Genomic DNA, 26,559 nt, shown 5'->3' with positions numbered 1-26,559 from the left:
TTCAGACTTCCTATAAGTGATCTGTTCTTCTGTATCTACCTCTGTATCTACCTGCGTTGCACCAATGAAATTTCCCCATGTGGGACAATAAAGGAATATCTTATCTTATCTTATCTTATACTGTGTATTGTATTGCACATTGTATTTGTTATTGTGTGTATAAAGGAATTGTCCCTGTAGGTAAACTTGTCCTTTGTAATTTCAGCACCCAGGGAAATAATATCTAGATCTTGAGTTATAACAATACAGAGGTTTGGCCAGTTTGCCACTTCTGTCCCTCTCAAATAAATACATGATTTAAAAACTGTTTGATACTGCCGTGTTGTATAGGAACTCCAGCACAGTACACAAACAATATGTGGAATATGGCTATGTGACCAGTTGTATTATGCAAAGGAGCAGACAGAGCAAAGCACTAACTCGGAGCACAACACTTCCTTTTTTTACTCATCATTTACCTCAGTGTCAAAGCCCGAGACATCTTACTCCTTTGCATTTTACGTATTTAGGTGCTTAAGGCATGGGGGATATTTACAAGAATTATAAATTGACTTAAATAAAACCAACAACACCACTGGGGTTTAACCTGGTAAATAAATAAAACACGACACACAGGTCTGGACCCAACGTTAGTGAACAAGCTTGACAAAACACCGAACCTTTTACTGTGAATGAACGTCAGCACAGGTGCATAAGTTAAACTATTTATCTGATCAGCAATCATCATCATCTGAAATAGAAAATAGAAGTTAAAGATTGTATGGAAATTGTATGTTTTACATTTCTGCGGCTCATGCCACCATGACACATTCTCCTGTGGTTTTACAAAAATGTAGTCGACCAAGTAACTCACCTAAAAAAAATGAAAAACCTTCCCGTTATTATATAAACTCTTTCTTATCTAGAGTTTTGGCAGAGTGACAGTCATTGTCTTCAAAATAACAATCTTCTGGCCAAACGGGTTAAACGTCAGTTTACAAGTCAGCGCACAGGTGATCGCACGGCGTCTACTGCAAAAATATATCAATATGACAGAATGAGATATTAAAAAGGAATTTTGTTTAATTATGCTTAAGTTCCCCCTTTGGTTTGTGCTGATAATGCCATATCGGTATCGTTTGTAGGTTATTTGTATGTTGTAAAAAGGCAAGAGGAGTAAAACAGAATATGCTAAATTTTGTTCACCTGTGATGAGGAAGTAAAATGTGTTTGCCTATTTTTAAATTACTGCTGTGTAAAAACAACATAATTATGTTTTCTCTTTCTGACAATGGAAGTCACGCTGGCAAACAAAATACTAATTAAAGCCGCGGAGCGGCGATGATGGCTCTCGCCACCCGCGCGACCGCGTTTTGATGTTGCTGTTGTTGTTGTTTTATGGCGGTTGGCATCCGAGTGTTGCATTACCGCCAGACTTGTTGTTGTTGTTGTTGTTGTTTTATGGCGGTTGGCATCCAAGTGTTGCATTACCGCCAGACTTTATTCCTCAGACTTTGTCGTAGTCCTCAGACTCTGTCGTAGTCCGTAAAAGTACTCCTTCCATTGCTTTGGTGTTACAAAGCCCATGAGGTCATGATATGTCTTTGTGACTAGAATAGTTGTTGTTGTTTCAGAGACCAACCGGCTTTATTCCAGGGAGACTCTTCTTCATCTTCCTCTCCTTCTTTGACGTTCGGTGCTCCCACCGTACAGCTTTATTCTTCAGGCTTCATTCTATAGGCTTTAATATGTCCACTGATGTCGCTGCTTGGTAGCCGTGCGTCTACGAGACTGGGCGAGGACAGGAGACCACCCCCACCCCCATCTCGTCACTCTGATCACTCTGACTCCCCACAAGCAGACCCCCATCACTCCGACTCCCATTTAGCGCCTTTAGCCTGTTTTCTATATCTGCCCAATCAAGCTCCTTTGTTCCAAGGAATCTCCCTGCAGCTTTAGCAATGATCCTGATCCTTTCAGTTCTGCTTTGAGTCTGAGCAGCACAGTTTACAACATCCACCATAAAGAGCACAAAATCCTCTCTATCCACAACCAGGGTATTCTCATTAATTCTGGAACCTGCACACTTGGGACCTCCACTCTTGAAACCTTCACACTTCTTGGGAGCCACGCTGGCCTTTCTCATTTCGCCCTGGCTGGGAGCAGCGCTGGCTCCTCTCTCTGTATTTACTCTAAACTCGTTACTTGAAACTTTCTTGACTGCATCTGCATAGGATATACCTTGAGAGACCTTTATTTTCTGCACCTCAGCAGCTCTTTTGCTAAACCTGCATCCCCCGTAGGCAGAGCTATGTTCTTCCCCACAGTTACAGCACTTCAGTTTTGCACCCACGTCACACTTCCCATACTCATGATCTCCTGCACGTTTACCACATCTTTGCCTCCCTCTACAGACCGCTGCAATATGCCCAAAGCGCTGGCACTTAAAGCAACGCAGGGGCGGCGGAACATATGGCCTGACGCTATAGCACATGTACCCAATGAACACCTTACTAGGCAGGCACCTCCCTTCAAGTGTCACCATTACCGACAAGCTGTCACATCTTACCCCAGACCGGGTCACCTTCAAACGCCTAGCGTCCACCACCGTAGCTCCAGTCAAATTCTCCTTAACTTCATCCACAGACGTCGCCGTAGGGACACCTACGATAACTCCTCTGACCGTGTTTCTTTCAGCATTAGACACAAGAATGTCCTTTCCACCCAGACGTTTAGTCCCAATCGCCTTCTGTTGCTGAGCCGCGTCCTTGCACACGACCAGCAGCGAGCCATCTCTAAGGACACTCGCACTCTTGATCACTCCCACAGCTACAGTTAGGCTCTTTGACAATGCCACTGAATTCCACTCCTTAAAGGATGCACTATCCTGTGCAAGCTTTATGATCACCTTACAGTCTCTGCTCTCACCCCGGACATCAATAGCTTCAGCCTCATCCTGCTGCTCATTCCCAGAACCCTCGGACGAGCTAAGAGACTTTTTACGTTTCCGGGCACGTGCAGGCAGAAAAGGCTGCTCCTCCACGCCGTCCAGAACGTCTTCCATCCCCGATCCACTCTCCTCCGCCATCTCCCGTCTCTCTTAGACTGTTGTTGCTGTTGTTATTGTTTTATGGCGATTGCCCCGACGCTTTGTTCTCTTAGACTTTATTCTTTAGACTTTATACTTTATTCTTTATACTTTATTCTTTAAACCCCCTCCTCCCTGTACCTTCGTCACCTAGCAACAGAGACCCACTGCTAACGCTGATGCTAACGCTAATGCTAACGCTGATGCTAAGACCACGGCACGAGAGGAAATGCTCCATCAAAATAAAAGAGGAAGAGGAGGTGAAGGCATTAATGCTGGCCTGCTGGCAATTGTGAAAATACACAATATCTGTAATGCACGTTTTAATAGCGTCTTGAGGAGAATATAATCCATGAGTTTCAAACAAATCAGACAATGTTTAGTTTTTCACACAATGTGTAGGGGGCGCTATAGAGAAAATTTGTTACATGGGAATTAATTATTTCCAATCAGTCCATAAAAACGCATTAGTTAGTGAAATATGAGCTCCGTATATCAATTCCATTAGGCGTGACTTGTCCTTGAAAAAACAGGAGACCCTAAGTCTTTAGATGCAAAAAATGTTGTTTTGAGCTCGATCGGACAAAAAACCTAGGACAAGTACGATTTTGGAAAAAAAAAGTGGCGGCGCCACTTTGATTTGACATGGCTGACTTCCTGTTTATCATAGAGCGGCCAGGTGTGTTTTACTCCTCAAAGGTCAGAGGTCAAAGGTAGCTCTATCACTGTCCCAAGTGTCATGTGCCTAGGCCAAAGATTAAGAGTTTCATGTTTTTTTCGTTTTTGAACTAGTCGGCACTGTTGCGACAGGCGTTCTCGCAACCTCCATTTTATTGGAGTTCGGGCCGAGCCGATCGCGTCTATGTCCCATGTGTGACATTCATCAATGTTCAGGGGGTCAAAAATGCCAGAGTTGTGGCAAAATGACCATGAATAATAATAATAAGAAACCTGGCAAGAACAAAGACTCGCCGCATTCCATTCCATGGAATGGCTCGAGCCAATGATACAATTCCATGAGCTGAAGTTTCAAACACAACTATTTCACCAACAGAGAAAGGACAGAGTCATCTTTGTGATAGTGGCACTGCTGACAGATATTGTGTACACAGTGTGCTCTCAAATCTTGAGCATTATTTTTACAAACTATTGGACTATCCAACATTTCCCATAGTGCCTTTTTATTTGGCCTTAGTTTATCATTAACGTTTTAACATTACTGGTAAAACATTAGTAGCACTGCTAGAGACACACAATGTTGTCTTTTTTATGTGGATAGTGCATTGGGCCTAGTCTAAAAATAAGTCTAGATAAACAGGTGGTTTTTTAAAAGTTTTTTCCTGGTCATGAGTAAATGACACAGTAATCATTGGAATTTACTGTGCAGAGTGATGTTTATGTGCAGTTACATAATGTTCCACACAGCAGATGTGTGTCTTGATTAAAAGAATCTGGATTTGTATTTTTTAGAAACTCTATTAAGTTTAAAAGTGTACAAAGTAACTTTCATGATGAGGATCCGCCGCTTGATTGGCTCCACGGAAGGACATAATAGCTTTGTCTGGAATGTTCTTCAGCATCGTGTGGCAGTATGGCCTGCGGGCAGACCATGCCACTTCCTATTGGCTAATCATTAGGGCCGTTGGCCAATAAAATGTTGTTCAGTTTTGTCATTCATCCTCTGACCTACGCACTTCCTGGGTCTGGGTGTTGCTCCACGTACCTCCGCTCTCCAGTGCCGTGGCCTGTCACCTGGCGCCGCTTTGTTAACGCTCCGATGTGATCTCTGCTGACTCGGGATTGTTGTGGTCTCGCGGTCATAGCCCCACAACGTGTGGTCCCGGGCAGCTAACGTGATGTAACCTAAACTCTCTGGAGCGGCGGTGTGCGCTGGAGCCGTTGCCTTGCCCTGCCCTCTGTTGATATGGACGTCTGTGCCCTGTGTTGTCCAGATCCACTGGACACTTAAAAGACTATACATCCACGCATAAAGAACTGATACGAACTGTGTTGTTACCTAAGCCTGTATTTATTAAATGAATAGCCTGTTAAATAAATTACATGTGAAACTGGAATCTGCCTCTGTATAATCAAGAACGACTCTGTGTGTCCTTTTAGTTAGTTTTCCGGGTGTAAGCCCGGTGGCGTTGTTGGTTTTATTTTCTTTATTTTTATTTAATGTAAATTAGTTTAAAACATTTATAGTACCACCCGAATGCCACAATCGCATTAAACATATCTATGAAGACAAGCCGGTGACGTCACCAGGCCAAGACACAAGTCAGATCTGTGGAGAGAGGTGACCCTGCTCACAATAAGAATGTTTTTATTTATTTTCATGCTGCCCGGCGGTCTTTATGAAAAATAACTGTTCTGTGCGGAGCAGTATCCATTTGGATAACCCTAACCCAAAAATAAGCACAGGTCCTCAGGAGTGAGAGAAAGAAAAGAAGGCGGTGAACAGTTTGCAAGTGGAATCAAAAAATAAATATTGTTTGATAGCATAAGTAGTCAGAAGAAGAAGAGGATAGTGCTCAAGCTGCCATACTTCCCCCAGCATAGTTACTCCTAGGGCAGCGTAGCTGAAGCTGTGGGTTTATCTTTCTGTTCCTAACTAGTCTGACCATAAGCGATTTCGAAGAGGAACGTTTTAAGCCTGGACTTAAATGAAGAGACTGTGTCAGCATATTTAACATGGGTCGGGAGCTGATTCCATAACACAGGAGCTTGGTAGCTAAACGCTCTACCTCCTACTGTACTTTTAGAGACTCTTGGCACCACCAGAAGGCCGGCATTCTGAGAGCGAAGAGCTCTGTTTGGATGATATGGTTCTATAGCATCTTTGAGGTAGGATGGGGCCATGCCATTTATGGCTTTGTAGGTCAGGAGGAGGAGTTTAAATTTGATTCTAGACTCGACGGGGAGCCAGTGAAGAGACTTCAGCACCGGCGTAATGTGCTCTCTTCTTTTTGTTCCTGTTAGTAATCTTGCTGCTGCATTTTGAACCAGTTGAAAGCTTTTTATGGAGCAATCATTTAAAAGTCATGTGTCAGAGTTTTAACACTTGCTTTTAAAAATCTGTTATTTAAATGTGCACTGTACACTATTATGGACTGAAATGTAACATTACTTTCAAATAACTGTTAAATTATTACTGTATGGAAGGGAATGATTGATAAATCATGTTATTGTACTTGAAATGTCATCTGTTTTTTATTGTAATGGACCCAGGAAGACTAGCTGACTGCACTGCTTTCAGCTAAAGGTATCAATTTAAATAAACAAATAAACATGTATGACAAATGTGTACAGCTAAACAAAACTGTTTTTAGCTTAGATTTGAACGTTGTCAGAGTAGAACCTGTCTCACATCTTCAGGAAGACAGGTCCAGATTTAGCTGCATAAAACTGAAACGCAGATTCCCAAAAAAGTCTTTCTTACTGTGGCAGGCGCTGTCTGAACTGTGCACAGCTTAATTATCAAGTATTATCTTTTGATGAAATTTACAGCCGAGTCCATCTTGATGTCTGCTGTTGTTATCAAAGGAAAGGCAATCACTCTCAAGTAAGAGTACAATAACTTTAAAATAACATGACTTAGTAGAAGTACAACGTTGGGATCTAAGTACTGACTCAAGAGTAAAGAAATAAGCCTTGGGGAAACTACTACTCAAGTAAGAATAACTGTCTGGACATAACATCTGATTTATACTTTGAAGATAATTGGAAGGACAAAACCTTAAATAATGCCCAGACTTTTCAAAGAATAGACCACAAACGTAAGAGAAACTAACTCATATCTGAGGGAGCGGTGCAAGAAACATAAATGTTTAAATCATTGTTTATTGTCAACACAAAGCTTTTGTCACTACTCCATTTACTCATTTTACTCATTAAACAAAACTTTTATTCAAGTACGAGTACTGTTACACTGTCAAATATAATAAAATAGTAAAAGTATAATGATGGAAAACTAAAAAGTGACTTATTACTCACTCCTGTTTGTTATCACTATTGTTATGAATATAGAGATAGATTAAATGAAATCAGCACAAAATATTTACTTAATGTCAAACAAAGACTCAATCTTTGATTAATCATTCTCCATCACCTGCACATTAACATTCTTGCTTAGGTTTCTATAACCCTTTTCTTTTGGGTCAACATACCAGTCCAACAGGTAGGGCTGGCATAGCTCCAAGATGTGCACCTAGTTTACTGGAAACTACGCAATGTGTACCAGAAATCATGTGACCCAGGGAGGAACCGCCTTTTATGGCCATGCCCTCATTGAGCAAACATAGCACAGTTATAAAGGCCATCTAAAAGTTACTTATCAAGCCGAGTCCATGCACAAATTACACGCGAACATGCCGCACGTACAGAAAAACCATTGACTGGAAAATGCAATGGGTGTGGTTGTATCATCATCAAAATTAAATTATATATATTATAGTAACTATTATAGTAGTAGTCACAAAAAAAACACCTGCACTTAATTTTAAACTATCTTGGATTTACAAAATTGCTGTGTATTAAAATGTTTAAATTAATTCCTTAAAGAACGTTTTTAAAGCCCTGGTTCATATGTTTTAGCCACAATATAGATATACAAAATAATGAAATATAGAAAAAAATATAGCTTATGTGTATAGATAAAAGCAATATGTTTATTTTTTGGGGGAGGTTTTAGGGGTTAGAGCTATTGCACTGAAAACCCTACAATAACATGCATCCTTACTCTGAGCGGGATTGCACCACCACAAACCTGACTCGTACTTTGCCTGGAGGATCCTCCTCCTGCTTGTTCCCTTTGAAATGTTGTTCCTTTGGCTTTAATACTCCACAGTGTGGCATGAAACGTATTTATCTTCATGGAGAAGGTTTTAAACAAATGTTTTAACTTTCTATTTCATAGAATCGTGCAGGTGACATGCAATCCCCGGAAAGTTATGCCTTGATGTTTTATTTATTTATGAGCATTTAAGTATTCTTGCATTTTTGCTCTGGGCACAATCATATATCCTTAATGCAAGACTGAACCAGAGTTTTTGAATGTGTACCTTTTAACTCAAAATAGAAATTCAAAACAACAAAAATCTTAAAAATACTTTCTCTTAATATTCTAACTGCACAAATTAAAGACTTGTTCAACTGATGATTATCCAGAATGCAAACACCAGCCGTTCATATCAATGTGCGGCTTAAAAGCACTTGTGTTTTTATTCTTCTATTCTGTGTTTTAACTGTTGTTGTGCAGCACTTTGTATCCTCTGTCTGTTAAAGGTTCCATACAAATAAAATGTACTTCATCAAAGGTCTGGAGTCAAACTCTATTTGCCTTTATTTATCTATTTATGTGCAGAGGAAAATATAACCTAAAGTGCATTTAGGTTAAGACTGCACAGCCCTCTTAGGTTAAGAGGGCTGTGCAGTCTAAATAGCCAGACTGCACAGCCCTCTTAACCTATTTATCTATTTATTCTTTTTTGTATCTATGATGGCTTTTACTCTGTATTTTGTCCGCTGTATTCTGACACTATTGACTGTTTGTATACTTTTTATCCATGTCTTTATGTCTGGAGCACTAATCGTCTCTGTTGTGTCACTGCCCGTTTTCTGTCAATGTCATTAATGTTGTCTATGTGTGTGTGAGCAGCCCACTCTTTTTACCTGCAACCAAATCTACCCTCGGGTACAAATAAAGTTACCTTACCTTACCATACCTTACCTTTTATGCATGCGTCAGCGCTCAGAAGGGACGTTACTTTTCAAGTGCAAATGTTTGACTATTTACACTGTCGTGCTCCACTGACCACATGCATCACTACGACACTGACAGCTGCTACTTACTCTGGTCAAAAACAGGAACGCTAAATGTTTATGCACAATAATTATAGTTAGCCTAATGTAATATAATATATATTTTTTGTTTTTAAAATGATATCAGTTAATCTGTAATAATGACCAAAATAATCACTGCAGGACATTGACAGTTCATGTATTGAAAGACTAAATATAAGGTTTGTCTTGAGGAGAGTGCACACGCTGCATGTCAGACATCGATGCCTTGGGAAAGTATGTGACATGTGGTCATGTGGCTGTGTTCCCAATAAAACATGTCATTATTTTTTTATATTTGTCTTATCTGTGCACATCGACATGGAAGGACACGGCTGAAATACAACTCTCCTTGTTTATTACAAAATGCAAAAGAAGGATTACAAAATATGCTTTTGCAGTTAAATGAAGCATGAACAAAGACTTAAGTGAAAAATTATAAATAATGTATTAACAATGATTCAGGCTTAACTACTTAATTTGTGTTTGGGTATTATTGATGTAGTTACTAAGCATGAATCATTCTTAATAAACAATTTGTTCATTATGAATGAAGTCTTTGTTCATACTTTATTAAGGATATTAAAAGTGTAGTTACAGTTATAAAATGTTACCAGTAAAGTTACATCTGTTGCATAATTCCACAAGGCAATGTAATAATGTCATTGAGTATGGAATTTCTATTTAATTCAAGTTATTATGTCCAAATAGTCCAACTACTTTTAAATATTTTAAAATCAAGACTAAAACATAAAAACACATGAAATTAAAAAAGTTCATGTTCATATTTAGAAATATTAAAACGATCAGACTGTTGAGAGGCTCTCACCACCCAAGGCATTTTTCTGAAAGGAAACTTGTATTGTGATAACACTATTTTTGAGGATATCAATAGGATATGTCATCTCAAATTGTAGGACAAAACATGTAAGCCACAAATTCTGCCACAAAATAACAGTGTGACACAAAACACTGTTTTGACCCTTTTGATATGCAGCAAACACACATTTTAGGAGGTAAAAATCGATTTGGATTCATCTTGATGACTTGCTACTGCAATATATCAGCCAGCTTGTCGTGATAGTATTCATAGTTGTCCTTGCAGTCCTCCCACAGATTAAAAGCCTCCTCCTCATCGCTCTCCACAAAGGTGTCCCAGGTGTAGGAGAAGTCCAGAGGCTTCATCATGCGCAGCTTACATCCAGCAGCATGCAGGGTCTTCAGCCCGGCCTGGATCTCCGGCTCCTCCCACTCAAAAAGACGAGCTGCAAAAATACTCAACTTCACACTCTTCCTGGCTTTCAGCACCTCCGCGATCTTCGCAGCACAGGCGGCGCACGGGCTGGACGACACGTACCTGAGGAGACAACACAAATGCAGAAGTCTCAACATGTGCAAAGTCTTCTGCACATCAAGGCCACGTCAGCGGCCTCTAAAGATCCGGCACTTCATCTTAATTATGGAGCACATAACTATTATGAAAGGTTCAAATCTGTGATGCCTGGTGGTGGAGTGGTTAAGTCTTAGGACACATACGCCAGGCTCCAAGCACAGCCGGCTGCAGTGTCATGAGAAAATTTACTGCATGTCTTCCCCTCTCTCTCGTTCCCCATTTCACCTTGCCTGACCAGCCAGTCTCTCCTACATTCTGTTCAAATGCAGAAGGGTCTGGAATTGGACCTTTGGGGGGCGTCAAAAAAACTCTCCCAGCATGAACCGGTCCAACCACCACCGCTAATTTGTGTCACGTGTCTCTCAAATGCGGAAGACTTTGTGTCACGTGTCTCTCAAATGTGGAAGACGTCTCTCAAATATTTTCGGAACATTCAGAACAAAATATATAACTTCATTTGTTGACAGAAGAAGTTGGCGTTATTGTTATTATTTCTTCGTAAGCCACCATGTTTGTTTGGACACGAACGGAAAATGTGTTTGTCTGATTGGTTAATCTGCTTGTCAATCACTCCCTTTGGTAATTGGAGCGACAGGGTTGGATTCCAGACGAAAACTTCTATGTAAATTATTTTCAAAGCGTGTGTTCTTGGCTGGTCAGGCAACGTTTCACCCGGGTCTCTCTCGTCTAATAAAGCCTACGGGTAACAAAATATTTAAAAACACACACATGGTCACAAACACGGTGTTGTAATATTTGCATATATAACAGAAGTCCTCTCTTTCATATTTGCATTGCTGTTTTGCATCAACCTGAAAATGCAACACAAACTTCTAAAAAAAAAAGTTTACTGCTGTGGTTCCTAAACTGCAGAGTGAGGAGCACAGGTGGTATCGAGACTTATTTAAAATGATCATTGATTTTTTTTATCTAATTTTAGGCCCGAGCCCCAACAAGGCCTTGGTTTGTTTGTTTGCCTTGTGTGCAGCTGGCAGAGTGGCACAACACAGAGTGGCACAACCGAGCCTGTGTGCAGCCGGCAGAGTGGCACAACCGAGCCTGTGTGCAGCCGGCAGAGTGGCACAACACAGAGTGGCACAACCGAGCCTGTGTGCAGCCGGCAGAGTGGCACAATCGAGCCTGTGTGCAGCCGGCAGAGTGGCACAACACAGAGTGGCACAACCGAGCCTGTGTGCAGCCGGCAGAGTGGCACAACCGAGCCTGTGTGCAGCCGGCAGAGTGGCACAACACAGAGTGGCACAACCGAGCCTGTGTGCAGCGGCTGGTGTGAAAACTTTCCACATTTACTTTGGATTGGGATTCATAAAGGTGCCAGAAGGACACAGTTATGCATCAAGGCTCACTGCATCATCACATCATATACTTCCGTCCTTTTTAATGGACCCGTTTTACTAGATGTATTTCGTTATTTTTGTATGTTTTGTAAATATTGATAATAACAATTAAACAGCGTTATATTTTCTTCTATAGAAATCCATAATTGTGTGTGCTATTGGCACTCACAGAGGATTAGTAACAGCATCTGCACTTCTCTCAAAATAGTTGTGACACTTGCGCTATAAGGTCGCACTAGGCACAGACAGAAATAGAAGTTCAATTACTGGTATGTTATATCTACAGATTTAAGGGATGTATCATCAACGTAACAACATGCAAAATGTAATGTACATTTTAAAGAGTTTATTTTTTGGCTATTTATGTCAAATAAATAATCATACTTCAATTCCCCCTCAAGGTAAGTCAACAGACGTGACCTCTGTTGGCACTGTAGGTCAAGGTGTTTGCTGCACACACATACCAGGTGACGGTGTACTTCACGGCGGGGTCGTACTCGGGTAGACACTGTATGAAGAAGGCCTCCTCTGCATGGACCCCGATGTGCTCATCCTCCATGTACCCCCTCAGCAGCCCCTCCGCACTCCCCCGGTCCACCAGGTAACACAGAAACGTCTTGTTCCGCCCAGATGAGTACTCCACGTTTTTGAACTGAAACTTGAACATAAAAGGATCTATCCGGTCCCTGCACAAAAGATACAGTGTGTAATATTCAGTACGCTGTGAATATTTACATATTTACTACTAAGTGTAACATTTGGCAAGTATGGATCTGTGGACACTGAGAAGTCAAATGCTTATTTCAGCTTTGCCAGTGTTATCTGTTTTTTTTATTACACTTCTGTGCCTAATCTGTTTCAATGTCTAATCTGTGTTGCAACACTGGAATTTCCCCATTGTGGGACAATTAAAGGTTATCTTATCTTGTCAAATGTATAGGAATTGGCCTTTATACAGGTTGTTTTACATCATTTGATATAAAATTCACACAAATACATTGCATGTAAAGACTAAGTACTAAGAAGCATTGATCTCAGCCAAATAAACATAAAGTCGTGTTGTGTCCCCACACCCATTTCCAATCCCTCGGACCAGACAAACCTCTGGCGGCCCCCTGAGGGTCCCCACCCTGCAGATTGGGAACCACTGCACTACAGCACCTCCTGCCCTGCCCCACTGTTGCTCCCGATATTCCCAGCATCCCACATCCACGTGCAAACCAGGCCTAATCCTGCTTCAGAGATCAGACTAGCTCTGATGTAAAAATAAACAGATGTACTCTGCTGCCCTCTGCTGATCTATGTCCAAACTACAAGAACTTGTGCTGACATTTCCTTTCTGTCACATTATGTTTGAGAAGTGGCATAACCATGAGGTGGCCACAACTGAAAAATAAAAATACAACAAATATACCATCTGTATGCTTTTAACTCAAATGTGAGTGCTTTATTGCATTTGGTACTTGCAGTATAATGGTAATCCCATCAGTTTAGGGCACGTACCCTGTGATGATCTCAAAAGGGGGAAGCTCCATAACCTCCACTTGAGGTTCTCCATTCTCAGCTGCTTCTCCGCTCTCTTCAGGTGCTGCTCCATTCTCTGCAGGCTTCTCTGCTTCCTCCTTCACTTCTTTTACATTTTTTGCTGGCTCAGACTCTTCCTTTTCCTTCTTCTCCCTTTTTCTCTGAGCTGAGCGACTTTTATCAGCCATGCTAACAACGGGTTTCAATGTGAAACACTAGGCAGAAAAGTAGAAAGTATCCACACAACACAAAAGCACGAGGAGAGTGAAGTCTGAAAATGTCAGAGAGAACTGGAGAGCAGTGACAGGAGGCGGGGGATTCACCCCAGCACATATCTGACCCACTTCTGTGAGTCCCAACTGGCTAGTCTGATGTGATCAGACTCATTTACAGTTTGGAGCTTGACTTTCAAAATCGAGCACAGAATTAAAAGTTTGTATAAATATTATTAACTAAAATCTAAATATACAGTTCCACTGGCTTTTTCCAGCTATAACATTTGTGGAGCCTGGGATAGACGCTGGCAGCTGCTGCCCAAAGATCCAGCACAGCTATTTACAGAAGTAGGTTGTGGGGGAGGCTTTGAATACCCAAATCTATGAGTTTGCACATTTGCATGTAGCACAGACAACGCCAGTACCTCCTGATTACTCACACTTAGAAGAGCAACCAAACCAATCTATTTTTATTTGCTCCATATTAGTACCGGTACTCAGTGCCCAGTGTGTATCAAATCAGATCCTTTATCATCTATCAATACTGTAGTGTTCACCACCGGACTGAGGACTCTGCTGTCACTGACTGGGTCCAAACTAATGTTAATGCAGAATGTCAAAAAGAAACACTTTCTGCAATATGTCAATCTTCTTTTGTGATCGTCTCTCTGAAGTTGTGTGATGTCTAGACGTTGTCATTAAGTCTGTGAGCAGTTAGTTGTTCTTGTTTCTTTTGCACATTGGTGTGGTATGTGGAAACCCTGGACCTTTTCAAACACATAGAGGTCTGTCCATAAACAGTCACAAAGTCACAATATCACTTGTAGCAAATAGCATCACATATATCACATACATCATTGTGCATTGTTGAATCACCTTCATTTGGGTGCAGAAATTAATTATTGCAACATTCTCATATACATCATATACATATACATATACAATCATTCTTCACATAGATGTTCTCATTGGGGTCGCATCTGTTATAATCAGTTAAAAGACATTTTATTTGGACCCATTGCTAGAATTTTGCGTTTATAGATGAGAGTAATGGATGTGTCAATATAACGGCAGATGATGTTGAATCACACTTTCGGACGGGTTTAGACTTTAGTTTTCCTTTTGGGACAATTGTTTGTGTTGTAGATAAAACAGCTGAGTATTTAGTGACCTGTGCCTCCCACTTTCCCATGCTCCGGTGTACACACCACTTCACACTGTGTGAGGACCTGAACATTCAGGAGGAGCAGCCTCTCAGGGGTCTACACTTGGGACCACACAACGGTGAGCGTTCACATCTTATTAGATATTTTATATATATATATAAATCATAATATATGTAAGGCATGGATAAGACAATCACGTAACTCGATGTTCTTCTATGGCTGGAAATCAACAGTTCGGGCTTTAATTTAGAGCGCCATGACCTTTGACATGCCTTATGGATGAATTATTACTAGAATTGTCTTTAGTTGGAATGGTTTCAACAAGAGCTTCCGTTTTAAAATGTTATTTATTGGTTTATTTTTGAAGGGACAATGAGGTCAACCACAAACCCAAGTCTGTGTGATGCGATCCACACAGAACTCACTGTAAAGCTAGAGCTAATTTTCAGCTCCCATCCTTGGTTGAGCGTTTCATTACATTGCAATAAAACGGTCAAAACATTATAAAAGTACATTTTAATGATCAATATCCAAAACAGTGAATATTTGATGAATTAATCAAATGGTTGTTGTTAAAAATGTTCTCCAAGAATGCAAAAATCAGCTGACACTGTCCTGCTAAAACCCAGAGCAAATACACCTTTGTGTTCACTGATTGGTCACAAGGGTTTGCCAAGCTAAGATAATAAAAAAGTTGGCTGGGTTGAACCTTTTATCTTATTACAGTTTTGTAACATCACAATGTTTTTTCCCCCCCAACAACAGCTTGCCTTTGTCCTTACCAATTATCTTCCCTGGAGCAGTATTTGTTGGTTGTGCAGAGACCGTGACACGCTGTAGAAAGCCAAAGATGCTTTAAATACTGAAGCCAAACTGGACATCAGTCCCTGAGCACCTGCCCTCACTTTCATTTGTGGCGCTCTTTAATCTCAAATCAAGGAGGTCTGGGGTTTCTTTCCAGGATCTGTGCCAGCCTCACAAACAGTCCATGTGATAATTAAAACACTTTTGTATTTAAACATCATAGAGAGCATTTGACCCATTTCAGGCCTGCATTTCTACAGTTAGGATGAACCTGTCACTCAGATGGCTCACAGCTCTGGCCCTGGCCCTGGTCCTGGTCCTGGTCTTGGGCTCTGGACGTGCCGCTCCGGTGGAAGATCCCGAGGACGAGCTGCTGGACCTGGAGACGGATGAAGACCTGGACTTCAACCTTTACGACACATTTGACTATAATGACCTGGACCAGGAGGTGAAACACGTATGAGACCCAGAACAACTTCTGTGGTCCAGAAGTGATTTTTGTTTGATTTATTCAATTTGTTTTGCTCTACCTGAATTGTTCTGTTTATGTTTGGAGGACAGATTGAAGCTCCTGCTCCAGAGGCCACTGTAGAGGAGGAGGACCAATCCCATGAGGAGAATCCCCAAACCAGCACAGCCTCCAACACCCTGGACTCAAAGGCCCCAGACCTGTTTGGTCCTGAAACTGGCCTGGGTACACTTCGATTACGTATATGTTTAGTTTAAAGTCAACTTCTTTGAGCTTTTAACAAACATGCCTTATTTTTACAGTCTCTACCACCACCCAAATGTATAAAGAGCCCACTTGCCAATAGCCATGCTGCTTATTTTATCATTTCAACCTGCTTCTCTACCGTTACCAGAAGAGAGCAACAGACACCTAACCCATTCTGATAATCTGTTACATGAAATCATCAGTCCAGTGTTGAATTGTGCTCGTCCACAGGAATGCCCACTTGTCTGCTGTGCGTGTGCCTTGGTGGCAGCGTGTATTGTGACGACTCCGATTTGGAGGATATTCCACCGCTTCCAAAAGACACCACTCACTTCTACGGCCGCTTCAACAAAATCGAACGCATCAAGAACACGGCATTCATGAATCTCAGTAAGCCTCACTCCCTTCAGTCTTACACATGTTCCATTGCCCTACAAGGTGCACACACTGTAAATACTTTTCGCATTGCCTGAAATGTTCCACAATTTGGTATTGCATTCTCCTATAACAGAGGTTTTTGTTGCTAAAGATAGATTGAAAAACATTCTTACTGTGAGCGGCGTCCCCTCTCCACAGATCTGACCTGTAACTTGGTCGTTGCTCGGTTTTATTCCCTACTGTGGGACATCAAACCAAAGCACCTTCATGACGACGGGCAGAAAAGTGACGTACATTTGAAAAGGTGATTTCTTTCCTTAGACAAGCTGCTCTCCGTAGACCTCACCGGGAATGACATCTCGGAGATCGACGCTGCTGCGTTTGGACCGTTGACACTTCTGCAGCAGTTGGTCTTGGCAGATAACGACGTGAAGATGTTGCCCGAGCTGCCCAGGAGCATGAGGCTCATCGATCTACGCAACAACAAACTCAAGAGCTCTGGCATACATTTGGAAGTATTCAAGGTAACGATGGAAGACTCGCACACACAACTCTAAACGCAGCGGTATTTGTGCGCTTTTGTTCCGTTCAAGATGACGGGAATGACATTAAATAGTCCAAACGATTAAACAATGTTAAATTGATGTCTTCACTGCAGGACATGAGTGAACTGGAGCGCCTGTATCTGTCTGATAATGACTTGGACTACATTCCCACTCCATTGCCTTTAAGCCTTCAAGTGCTACACCTCCAGGTAAATCTGACACGGACACACAGTAACGGAGGCGTGAGCTGCTTGATAAAAACACATTTTAACATTTCCCATTCCAACCAGAACAACAATATCCAGTCTCTTCATGTGGAGACGTTCTGCAACAGTCACGATCCCACATTCATTCGTCCGAGGCTGGAGGACATCCGCCTCGATGGGAACCCCCTGAACATTCACCTGTTTGCTGCAGCGTACTCCTGCCTGCCCCGTCTGCCAGTGGGCACGCCCTGACACCGGCCCTGACACCGGCCCTGACACCGGCCCTGACACCGGCCCTGACACCGGCCCTGACACCCGGCCCTGTGTTTCCCTCCTGTGTCCATGGAGGGGAATGCCTTTTCAGACACATTCCTCTCAACAAAAAGTACAATTACCTCAAAATATATGTTCATTGTAAATTGCTTGACTTAAACTGTGGATTAGAAAAAGCTTGTGATTACTTTGCGCTGGAAAGACGTAGAGAATGTGCTCATTTCCTGTGAATGTTGGTCGGTATGTTGTATGTTTAGTGACAATATTCACCGTTTCATTGTTAGATTTTTAAATGTTTCTGTTCAATACACCATTTTGCCCTGACCTGGAGGCGACTGCTGTTGTGATTTTGTCCAGTTACAGGTTGTTGAAAAGATAAATAATCAGGTAAAAAGAAAAAAAATACAGTTTAGCTAACCTCCAGCAAATGAGGCGAATTACATGATAATAGTGAAAAGATTGATTGCTTTTACAACTGTATAAATTATGTTTAGTGGTCTATATTGTTTAATATTAAATAAAAAAATAATATAAATGCATTTTTTTCAGTTATTGCTGGGAGCGAGTTGTTCCACATCACAAACTAAAGAAGTCACAGTCACTGGGGTGGTGAATAAAGGTTTATTAACAATATTAGTTCTATCTTCAAATACATTCAATATATTAAAATGGAATTTACACTAAAGTTCATGCATGTTAAGGCACTTCACATTCACTTTCGGATTTGTGTTCCCCTGCTCTGAAATACTGGACTCAATACTCAATTGTCACGGCCTTAGTCTTCAAATATTCATTCAATGCTTCTTTTCCTGTTGGAAGACATAAAGACATTATTACAAATTTCAATTCTACTCTTAAATTATTCTTGTTTTTGTAATATTTGAGCTTTAAAAATATATTCTTCAAACTCTACAACCACAAAAGACCACATTGTACTGCACTCACAATAACTGCAACATTATAATATGTGTAATTGAGTGTTCTTCATACCTAGGTCTTTGCCAAATCCGGACTGTTTGAATCCACCAAACGGTGCAGCCACATCCGTTTTATTGTACGTGTTGACAAAAACAGTGCCCGCATTCAGTCGCTCGCTGACATACAAGGCTTTGCTGATGTCTTTCGTGAAGACTCCAGACGCCAGGCCATATTCTGTATCATTCGCTCTCCTCAGGACCTCATCTACCTCTCTACAAATCAGACAGAAAGAATTTGTCATCATCGAAATGAATCCATGCATGAATTTTTAGTTTGTGTGTAAAATAATACCCGGTCTTGAATTTGGATAAGATCATGATGGGTCCAAACGACTCTTCTTTAGCGATAAACATATGGTCCTGGACATCGATGAAGACGGTGGGCTCAAAGAAGAACCCTGGAAGTGGAAGGAATGAGACTTTTCCTATTTTCACATACAACGCCTGTGCGGGGTCAATTTAGGCAGATCCCTACGTTTGACAAACTTTTAGAGTCATTTGTCACTCACTCGCAGCTAAATTTATTGCAATTTGTTGTTAACTGGTGAATTTGACGCTTGTGAGTCTGAAGTGTTATGTTTTACGAATCAATAATTTGGATTATTCAGGTCACAATATGAGCATAAGAACAAAAAATACTACTGGTGACAATTTTAGAAACAACGTTGAATTCTTTTTAATTTAATCTACAGGGGGAAAAACATAACTTTGTCCTTCAGGAAGTTTATTTTCATAAAGCGGGTTACAAACTTGAGGAATAGTATAGTATATATGACAATGCTAATGAAAGAAAATCTAAGTTTTGACTGTTTTCTGGTTAAAGTTTCTTAACTTAACGAATAATTGTTGAATTGTGTCGCTTTCTTCCTCACAAACATTGTAATACTCAAGTTTAATATTATGACAACCCTACGTATGATAACGCTGGTTTCTATAGACACAAATGGACAGTGCCTAAATGTCCTGTTGAACTTACCTGTGCGCTCCAGCTGCTTGCCCCCGCACACCAGCGTGGCCCCCTCCTTCACCCCGGTCTGACAGTATTCCACCAGTTTGTCCAAGTGGGCTTTGTGGTTTTGGGGCCCGTGGTCAGTTGTACGGTCCAGTGGGTCTCCAATCTTCATTTTCTTTATCTCCTCCACCTGACAAAAACAAGCCATTCCTCAGTCAGTACAACAACAAGATCATATACAATTTACAGTAATAAATGAACCACTTCATCTTTGTCTTACTGGTGAGACTTCATTCAGTTAATTCACGTTAATTGTTCAAACATAGTGTCGCTTATCAGCCACTGGTATAAATCATTAGTAGTATATTTGTAATCAATCACATACCACTCTTTTGACAAACTGGTCATGAATGGTTTCCTCCACAAACAGCCTTCCTGCTGCAATGCAGTTCTCTCCCTTATTGAAGAACACGGAGCTCATCCCCTTAAAGACACAGAGCAGTGAAGTTATCACAGAACTATACAATAAACAAGATTGAAATGAACATCAGTACCATGCGCACGGCCTTGTCCATGTCACAGTCGCTGAAGATAATGAGAGGGGATTTTCCTCCGAGCTCCAGAGAAACCTTTTTCACATTACTCACGGCACAGCTACAAAGCACACGTCACAGAAAAGAGTGTGTTACAAAATATATACAACCAATAAACAGTTGCAAACAGTGAATGTGCATAGAATATTGAAACCAATAATCTAAGCATAATTAATGGATCAATACTCCAAACAAAAGCATTCTTCATTTCAGCTCCTGTCAGACTTTACAGTTTACATACAGTATATAAGACAGTTCTAGCACATCTTAGCCACAGTACACATGTGAGTCTGCCTTCCTCCAACCTCTTCATGATGTGTTTGCCGATTTCAGTGGAGCCAGTGAAGCCGAGCTTGCGAATGTCAGGGTGGTCTGACATGTGCTGCCCAACCAGAGCGCCTGGAATTGAACAATTGTCTCAAATCAGATTATTGATCCTAAAATTATGATTTGAGTACACAGCGTAACAAATGCGCAGTATCACTTTTGCACATAACCAGCTCCAAAAACTAACCACGCACAGTGTAATTTTAGGTTCCTACCTGATCCTGGGAGAATGTTGATGACACCCTTTGGAAACCCTGCTCTTGCAGCCAACTCCGCAAATTTGAGTGCAGTAAGAGGAGTCACCTAAGAACAGAAATATAATACGTCTTAATCAAATGTCATACTCATGCTTGTGTCAATGTTTGTGTCACCTGAGCGGGTTTGAGGACCACAGTGTTCCCAGCTGCTAAACAGGCTGCAGTCTTCCAGGCCAGCATCATCAGAGGATAGTTCCAGGGAATCACGATGGCACACACACTGAAAACACACAGAGAAAGACCAACATTGAACTAATTCACCTACCCTGCATGTAATAACTCACATGCCAGTGAATAGTAATAGTACATAAGTGAAAGTAAATACTCATTTTTGCAGTGGCATTATTAAATACTTCTGTTTCTTACCCAATGGGTTCTTTTCTTGTAAATGTGATGTTGCGATTGGGCCTGGCCTGGTTGATTGGGATAGTACTGCCCTGTAGAACAAAGTAAACTTGTTCAATGTGAGAGTTTATTATTTGACTTCATATTAGTACAGAATCTTTCAACTGCACCGACCTCAATTTTGTCACACCAGCCAGCGAAATAGCGGAAGGTCTGTATCGACATTCCGATGTGAGTCTTCAGGGCCAGAGTGTAGACAGCACCCGAGTCCAAAGACTCAATGGTGGCCAGCTCTTCCTGGTGCTGCTCCATCAGATCAGCCAGCCTGTCAGCGAGAGGCAAGACAGACTGAGAAATTAAGATCATTTATGAGTAACACAATTATCAACAACAGTATCTTTACATGTTTGCATTACAATTCAAAATAATGGTTACAAAGTCGTGCTATTGTGGTTTAATGTGTTGCAAAATAATAAAAAAACATGAAAAAATTGATTATTGTGATTGTGTTTTTCAAAAATAATGAAAATTGTGACTGTTTTTTAAATTGATAATGAACTTGATAAGATTTGCAAATCATGGCAAAGTGTTTTCATTTCCAGTCTAAAAGAGTGCACTGACTTGTAGAGGAGGCGGCCTCTGTCTCGGGGGTTCATCTTGCCCCACTCTCCGTTCTCAAAGGATTCTTTGGCAGCAGCTACAGCTCTGTCCACGTCACTGATCTGAGCCAAGGACACGTCACACAAGGCCTGCACAAACACACAGTATTACCATCTTCAACCACTTGAAACTCAAGACACTGTCAAGGCCACATCCCCTTTAGTAAAGTAAGTCAAATAATCAAGTGCACTGTTATTTCAATTAAAGTATTTTGAAGTGACCACAAAAAGTTCAGTTTACAATTCAAATAATAAAAAAAACTAGTTGATAGTTTGGATCATTGGTAATGTTGGGTCCTGGACATTCTTGCGATCAAAAGAGACCACTTCCTGGTGATGGCAAATAAGCAAAATGTGTAATCTATGATTATAATATCTCCATTATTACCCAGTACAACAAACTCTGCAGAATTGAATTCTTACCGTGCCGGTGGTTGGATTAATGCTCTTGTACGTTCTTCCACCTGCTGCATCTACAAACTCTCCATTTATAAATAGCTGATGAGGCATCTTTACTGTCATTTTGTTGATGTCCAGCTCCACCTAAAACAGTGTTTTAAAAGTTCTTTAAAACAGCTAATGCTCACAAATACAGTTTCATAAAAGACACTCACATAGTCCACCACCAGCTCTTCCTCGTCATCCTCACCACGGATCTTTCTCACACACTTCTGGATAAACTCCTGGAAAGTGGAGTTCATGTAGACGTCTTCGTTCTGGAGTTGACAGTTGCTGGCCAAAAGCTTCACCTCTTCCACAAGCCTGTGTAGACAAACATATTTGACTAAAATATATAGAATTAAAATGCAATTTGACTCTACCAATAGAAAGAGACAATACATTAATCTCCCATGTCTCTCCTACGTCAAGACGTAGTTCAGGTCAAATGGACAAAGTGACATTTCATTTTACACATGAAATATGTGCATGCAAAATATTTATTTCAAAACAAACAAATATAATTTAATTAGATGCTTTGTGCATCATCTATTATAGACATTGTCCATACCTGACCACATCCATGGAAGCTGCTCCAGACTTAAAGAAGTCAGTGGAGTCCTGGACTTGACTTACAGTGGTCAAAATGCTCTGCCACATGGTCTGTGGAGACACATGCAGAAGTAAAGACAAAACCCAGAGGAATGTGTGGAGTGATAAGGAAACTCACTCTGATCTGCTCAGCCAGAGCTTTCTCCTCCTCTGTCAGCTCCACAGTGGAGGTCTTCCCTGCACTGAAGTACTGGGAGGCAGGGATCATCTTCCCATCCTCAAACTGCAGGTTCTTCACTAGGATCTAAGCACATACACCACAGGGTTATTCTTATAGATCTTGTTAACACAAATATAAAAGCCACTTACTGCTTTTCCGTCAATGCCAAACAGCATCAGCCCTGCTTTGGTCACCACTCCAGGCTGACTCGCCCCGGGAACCTCCAGTGGCTGGCCTCCAGCTCCAGTCCCATTTCCAACCAGAGTGGAGCCATAGAAAGTCACATTCTACAAAAAGAGTTCAGCGTTGCTATTTTAACATCCCTTTTATCAGAATTAAAATTGTAAGTAAATGTATTAAGGTGAATTTAAGCCATGAAATATTTGTAAGCATGCCACACAAGGATAAAAAACAATGCTGCCTTGCATCTGTCACGCCAAATGACATTTACATCCAATTTACAATTTCTAAATTCTAAATATTTTAAAAGAGGGTTGATTTACTTTTCCATCCACTTCCGCCCAGGCCCCAGGGACTTTGTCGTTCCCTCTGATCCAGTTGTGGAGGGCTTCTGCCGTCTGGTTCCAGTCAATCTGAAAACATAATTTAAAATCACCGAATCTGTATTTGTCACTTACGTCGGACATTACACTGTCGTCTTTTGTTTTACTTTCTACTCTTGAAACCTACCTTTGCGTTTCCTTTCTTCTGGATGCACTCATAGGTAGCACCCTCTTGTGGCTGGGTGATCCTAGGGGCTTTTCCCGCTGTGATCAGCCTCACTGCCTCGACCTACAAGCGGACACGGCAGATTAGGTTTCAGTCATAGCGGTTGTTGCGTTTTCAAATGGAGAATGAAAGTTTTGACATCAAGAAAGAAAATGTTGCAAACGTTGATACTATTACATTTAATGTTCGCACGCCTTCCTTATCACTGTTGTGCAATAGTATGAATGTAAGGAAGGTTTTGTCACGTGATTGCAATATACAGTAGATTATACAATGTATCTAGACCCATATACAAACAAGATATTTAGTATGCGTAATTTCTAAGCCTTAATGTTGATCCCATCACATTCACCGTGCCCTTGACGCCTTCGGGAAACAGGAACCTCTTGTAAATGGAGTTGACGGTGTCATCTGGCTCAACATCGCACTCTCTCTGCAGCAGAATAGGCCCGGTGTCCAGGCCATCGTCTGCCCAAAACACAGTGAAGCCTCCTTTCTTATCACCGTGGATCAGAGTCCTGTGTCAGGTGCACAAACAGGGGAAAACAACCATAAGAAAACGATTGAATCAAATATTGCAACACAACAATTATAATCATTCCCTCGGCTCCAACCAGCCCACAGTAAACACGGTCACACGTATACCCTCCCATACCTCACTCACTCACACACAGATGAACCACTTGGGGGGAAAAAACACGCCATCAGAAGAGCTGTGAGTGGATGGGTAAGTAGATGGATAGATCATAACGCAGAAAGAAAAAGATATGCAGCTTCATACAAGTAGTCACATTTAGCACATTTGCAGAGGTCAAATGCAGGATTATAGAAGGCTTTAACAAAGTACCAATGTGGAGTATTTTCTTCTCAGCAAAGGATAGTCTATTGCTTTCTCAAGTATTGCAGTGGTTGCCATTTGCTTATGCAGTAACAGCATGCCTCACCAGTTGATGGCCGAGGCTCCCCTGTGGCGCGGCAGCAGAGAGGGGTGGTAGATGATGGAGCCATGTTTGGGGTGGTTGATGACCTCCATGGGGATGAACTGGGAGCAAAAGGGCAGCACGTTGAGCTCAGCGCCAGTGGCAGAGTACTGGCTCACCACGTCAGGGATGGCCTGGCCCTTCACTCTCCAGCGAGGAAACTTAAACACAGGCACGCCATCCTTTTCTGCTTCCATCGCTAACAGAGCACAGACACAAAGACACTAAGTACCTGAAAAAGGTATAATGTCTAATATTTAGGAATAATGATGACAGATTTGAACAGATTTATTAACCAACATTTCATAGTTTGGCTCTGAGACACAGCAGCAGGAGGGTTAGATAAAAGTCAGCAGGGAGGTCAGTAGGGTCCTCACCCAGGGGGTCTGCTTTGCCGTCATTATCAGGAATAGTGAAGACCCCTACAATGGTGTGGTCTTCTTTCCTCAACTCCTTGTACACTTCCTGGCCAAACAGGCTCTGACCAATGACTGCGATCTTCATCACTGCAGCTCGGGCTTCTATGGGAAACAAGCAAACCTCTAAGCATTAGCTAAACATTAAATATAACTTTATGCAATATATCAGTTTTATGTAGTTTAATCTGAAATCTGATATCTAAAATGATGGCCCCTGGGTAAATGAATAAACATAGATAATCTCATGCTCTCTGCATTGACATAGTCAGACATTTTGGTCTGGTCAGGACCTGGGACCCAGTGTCCTTTTCGAGTGGATTCTGGGACAGCTACTGGATGGTGCTGGTTGAAACATTTATAGTCCAAAGAGCAAAGGAAATGTTTTGTGTTTTGTCTTGCCACAGATAAGATAAACCGGAGTGGACTGCATCCTACTGGGTTTTTATCTTTGCCTAATGCAGAGATTGAGGATGTAAACAAATGCACATTAATGAACTCTGAGTAAATAATAATAATAATAATAATACTTTTTTTTTATAACGCACTTTACATTCAAATGGAACCTCAAAGTGCTAACAGTTACTTGTTACAGTTAAATGTTACTGGTTACGCCCTTCAGCTACATTTACTCAACCTCATTTACTTGAACTATACTTTTAAGAGAAGATAAGATAAGATATTCCTTTATTGTCCACACATGGGGAAATTTCATTTTTTTTACTTGCATAATATATATTTTATTGAAGTAACAGTATTTTTACTTGAGTAAATGTTTTGACATTATGAAAAGATGAATATTTGTGTTTTCTTGCACCGCTCCTTCAGATATGAATTAGTTTCTCATGTTTGTGTCAATCTTTTAAAAATACCAGGTTGTGTGCATAATTTAATATTTTGTCATTCCAAATACATAAACACAAATATTAATCAGATGTTATTTTTAGATAGTTACTCCCCCAAATACTTCTTTGCTCTTACTTGAGTAGTTTCTCAGACCACTTTTACTTGATAATCATTATCATTAATAATAATAAATCAATCAATAATAAGGAACTTTACTCTTGAGTACAATTTTGCCTCCTCACCTCACATGACATGAAGAATCAACATATTTGCACAAAGTGAACGATTTCCAAGAATGATTTGCCTGAAAAGTACGTCTCAGAACAGAAGGCTGGACTAATGACAACGTTTGTTTACAGTCACTAAAGTACAGTTTAAGAATTAAATAATCTTATGTCAACTAAGTTGTGTTGATTTCTTCCTTGAGATGCAAGTTCTGTACATTTTAAGACATTGACCCATAAGTGATACTCTGCCGTCGTTCATGCCTCTGGAGTTGACCAATCACAGGCTTTGAAAGGCAGTGCAGCGCCTCAGTTCAGAGTTCACTGGGTGGAAATAGAGTTATGAATGACTACATTCATCTTTTAACATAACCAACGTTTTGTAAAAAGCTAGAGCTTGAAGGTTTTGCAGGTCCAAATGAATGCCTTTTGGTGCTTACCCCTCGATGCAGACCCCAGGCTCAGAGCAGTGGAAAAGAGAGATCAGGCTGCTACGCAACTTCTCAATTTCTCCCACTGCCCCATAGTTACATAACACACAGCAAGCATGTGATTGGAGGAG

At 41.1% G+C, this 26,559-nt stretch overlaps 3 protein-coding genes across 3 annotated transcripts; 1 reads left to right on the top strand and 2 right to left on the bottom strand.

The window, feature by feature from the left end:
- Nucleotides 1–9,874: 9,874 nt before the first annotated feature.
- apobec2a (apolipoprotein B mRNA editing enzyme, catalytic polypeptide-like 2a) lies at nt 9,875–13,524 on the bottom strand. The gene is made up of 3 exons (XM_072451843.1): nt 13,160–13,524; nt 12,121–12,342; nt 9,875–10,265 (listed from the first exon to the last, which is right to left on the bottom strand). The coding sequence occupies exons 1-3, from the start codon at nt 13,366–13,368 to the stop codon at nt 9,959–9,961; spliced, it is 738 nt and encodes a 245-aa protein (XP_072307944.1). The 5' UTR covers nt 13,369–13,524; the 3' UTR covers nt 9,875–9,958.
- A 2,016-nt stretch (nt 13,525–15,540) lies between these two features.
- optc (opticin) lies at nt 15,541–17,461 on the top strand. The gene is made up of 6 exons (XM_072451842.1): nt 15,541–15,813; nt 15,927–16,059; nt 16,312–16,470; nt 16,780–16,982; nt 17,117–17,212; nt 17,294–17,461. The coding sequence occupies exons 1-6, from the start codon at nt 15,631–15,633 to the stop codon at nt 17,459–17,461; spliced, it is 942 nt and encodes a 313-aa protein (XP_072307943.1). The 5' UTR covers nt 15,541–15,630.
- Nucleotides 17,462–18,102: 641 nt separating this feature from the next.
- Nucleotides 18,103–26,512, bottom strand: aldh1l1 (aldehyde dehydrogenase 1 family, member L1). The gene is made up of 23 exons (XM_072451841.1): nt 26,438–26,512; nt 24,889–25,032; nt 24,476–24,710; nt 23,884–24,049; nt 23,493–23,594; nt 23,306–23,395; nt 22,952–23,089; nt 22,761–22,886; nt 22,602–22,693; nt 22,207–22,354; nt 22,016–22,135; nt 21,555–21,682; nt 21,108–21,258; nt 20,955–21,025; nt 20,703–20,808; nt 20,547–20,634; nt 20,310–20,403; nt 19,966–20,065; nt 19,797–19,895; nt 19,436–19,601; nt 18,752–18,857; nt 18,473–18,672; nt 18,103–18,291 (listed from the first exon to the last, which is right to left on the bottom strand). Exons 2-23 carry the CDS (start codon nt 25,013–25,015, stop codon nt 18,236–18,238), a joined length of 2,709 nt encoding a protein of 902 aa, XP_072307942.1. The 5' UTR covers nt 25,016–25,032; nt 26,438–26,512; the 3' UTR covers nt 18,103–18,235.
- Between the last annotated feature and the right edge of the window lie 47 nt (nt 26,513–26,559).

The sequence above is a fragment of the Eucyclogobius newberryi genome, unplaced genomic scaffold (genome assembly GCF_026437365.1).
Source record: "Eucyclogobius newberryi isolate DKJ021-1_F unplaced genomic scaffold, fEucNew1.0.hap1 SCAF_19, whole genome shotgun sequence".
NCBI classification, from domain to species: Eukaryota; Metazoa; Chordata; class Actinopteri; order Gobiiformes; family Gobiidae; genus Eucyclogobius; species Eucyclogobius newberryi.
Note: the sequence above shows the minus strand (reverse complement) of the source record. Positions and strands in the feature narration are given on the sequence as shown.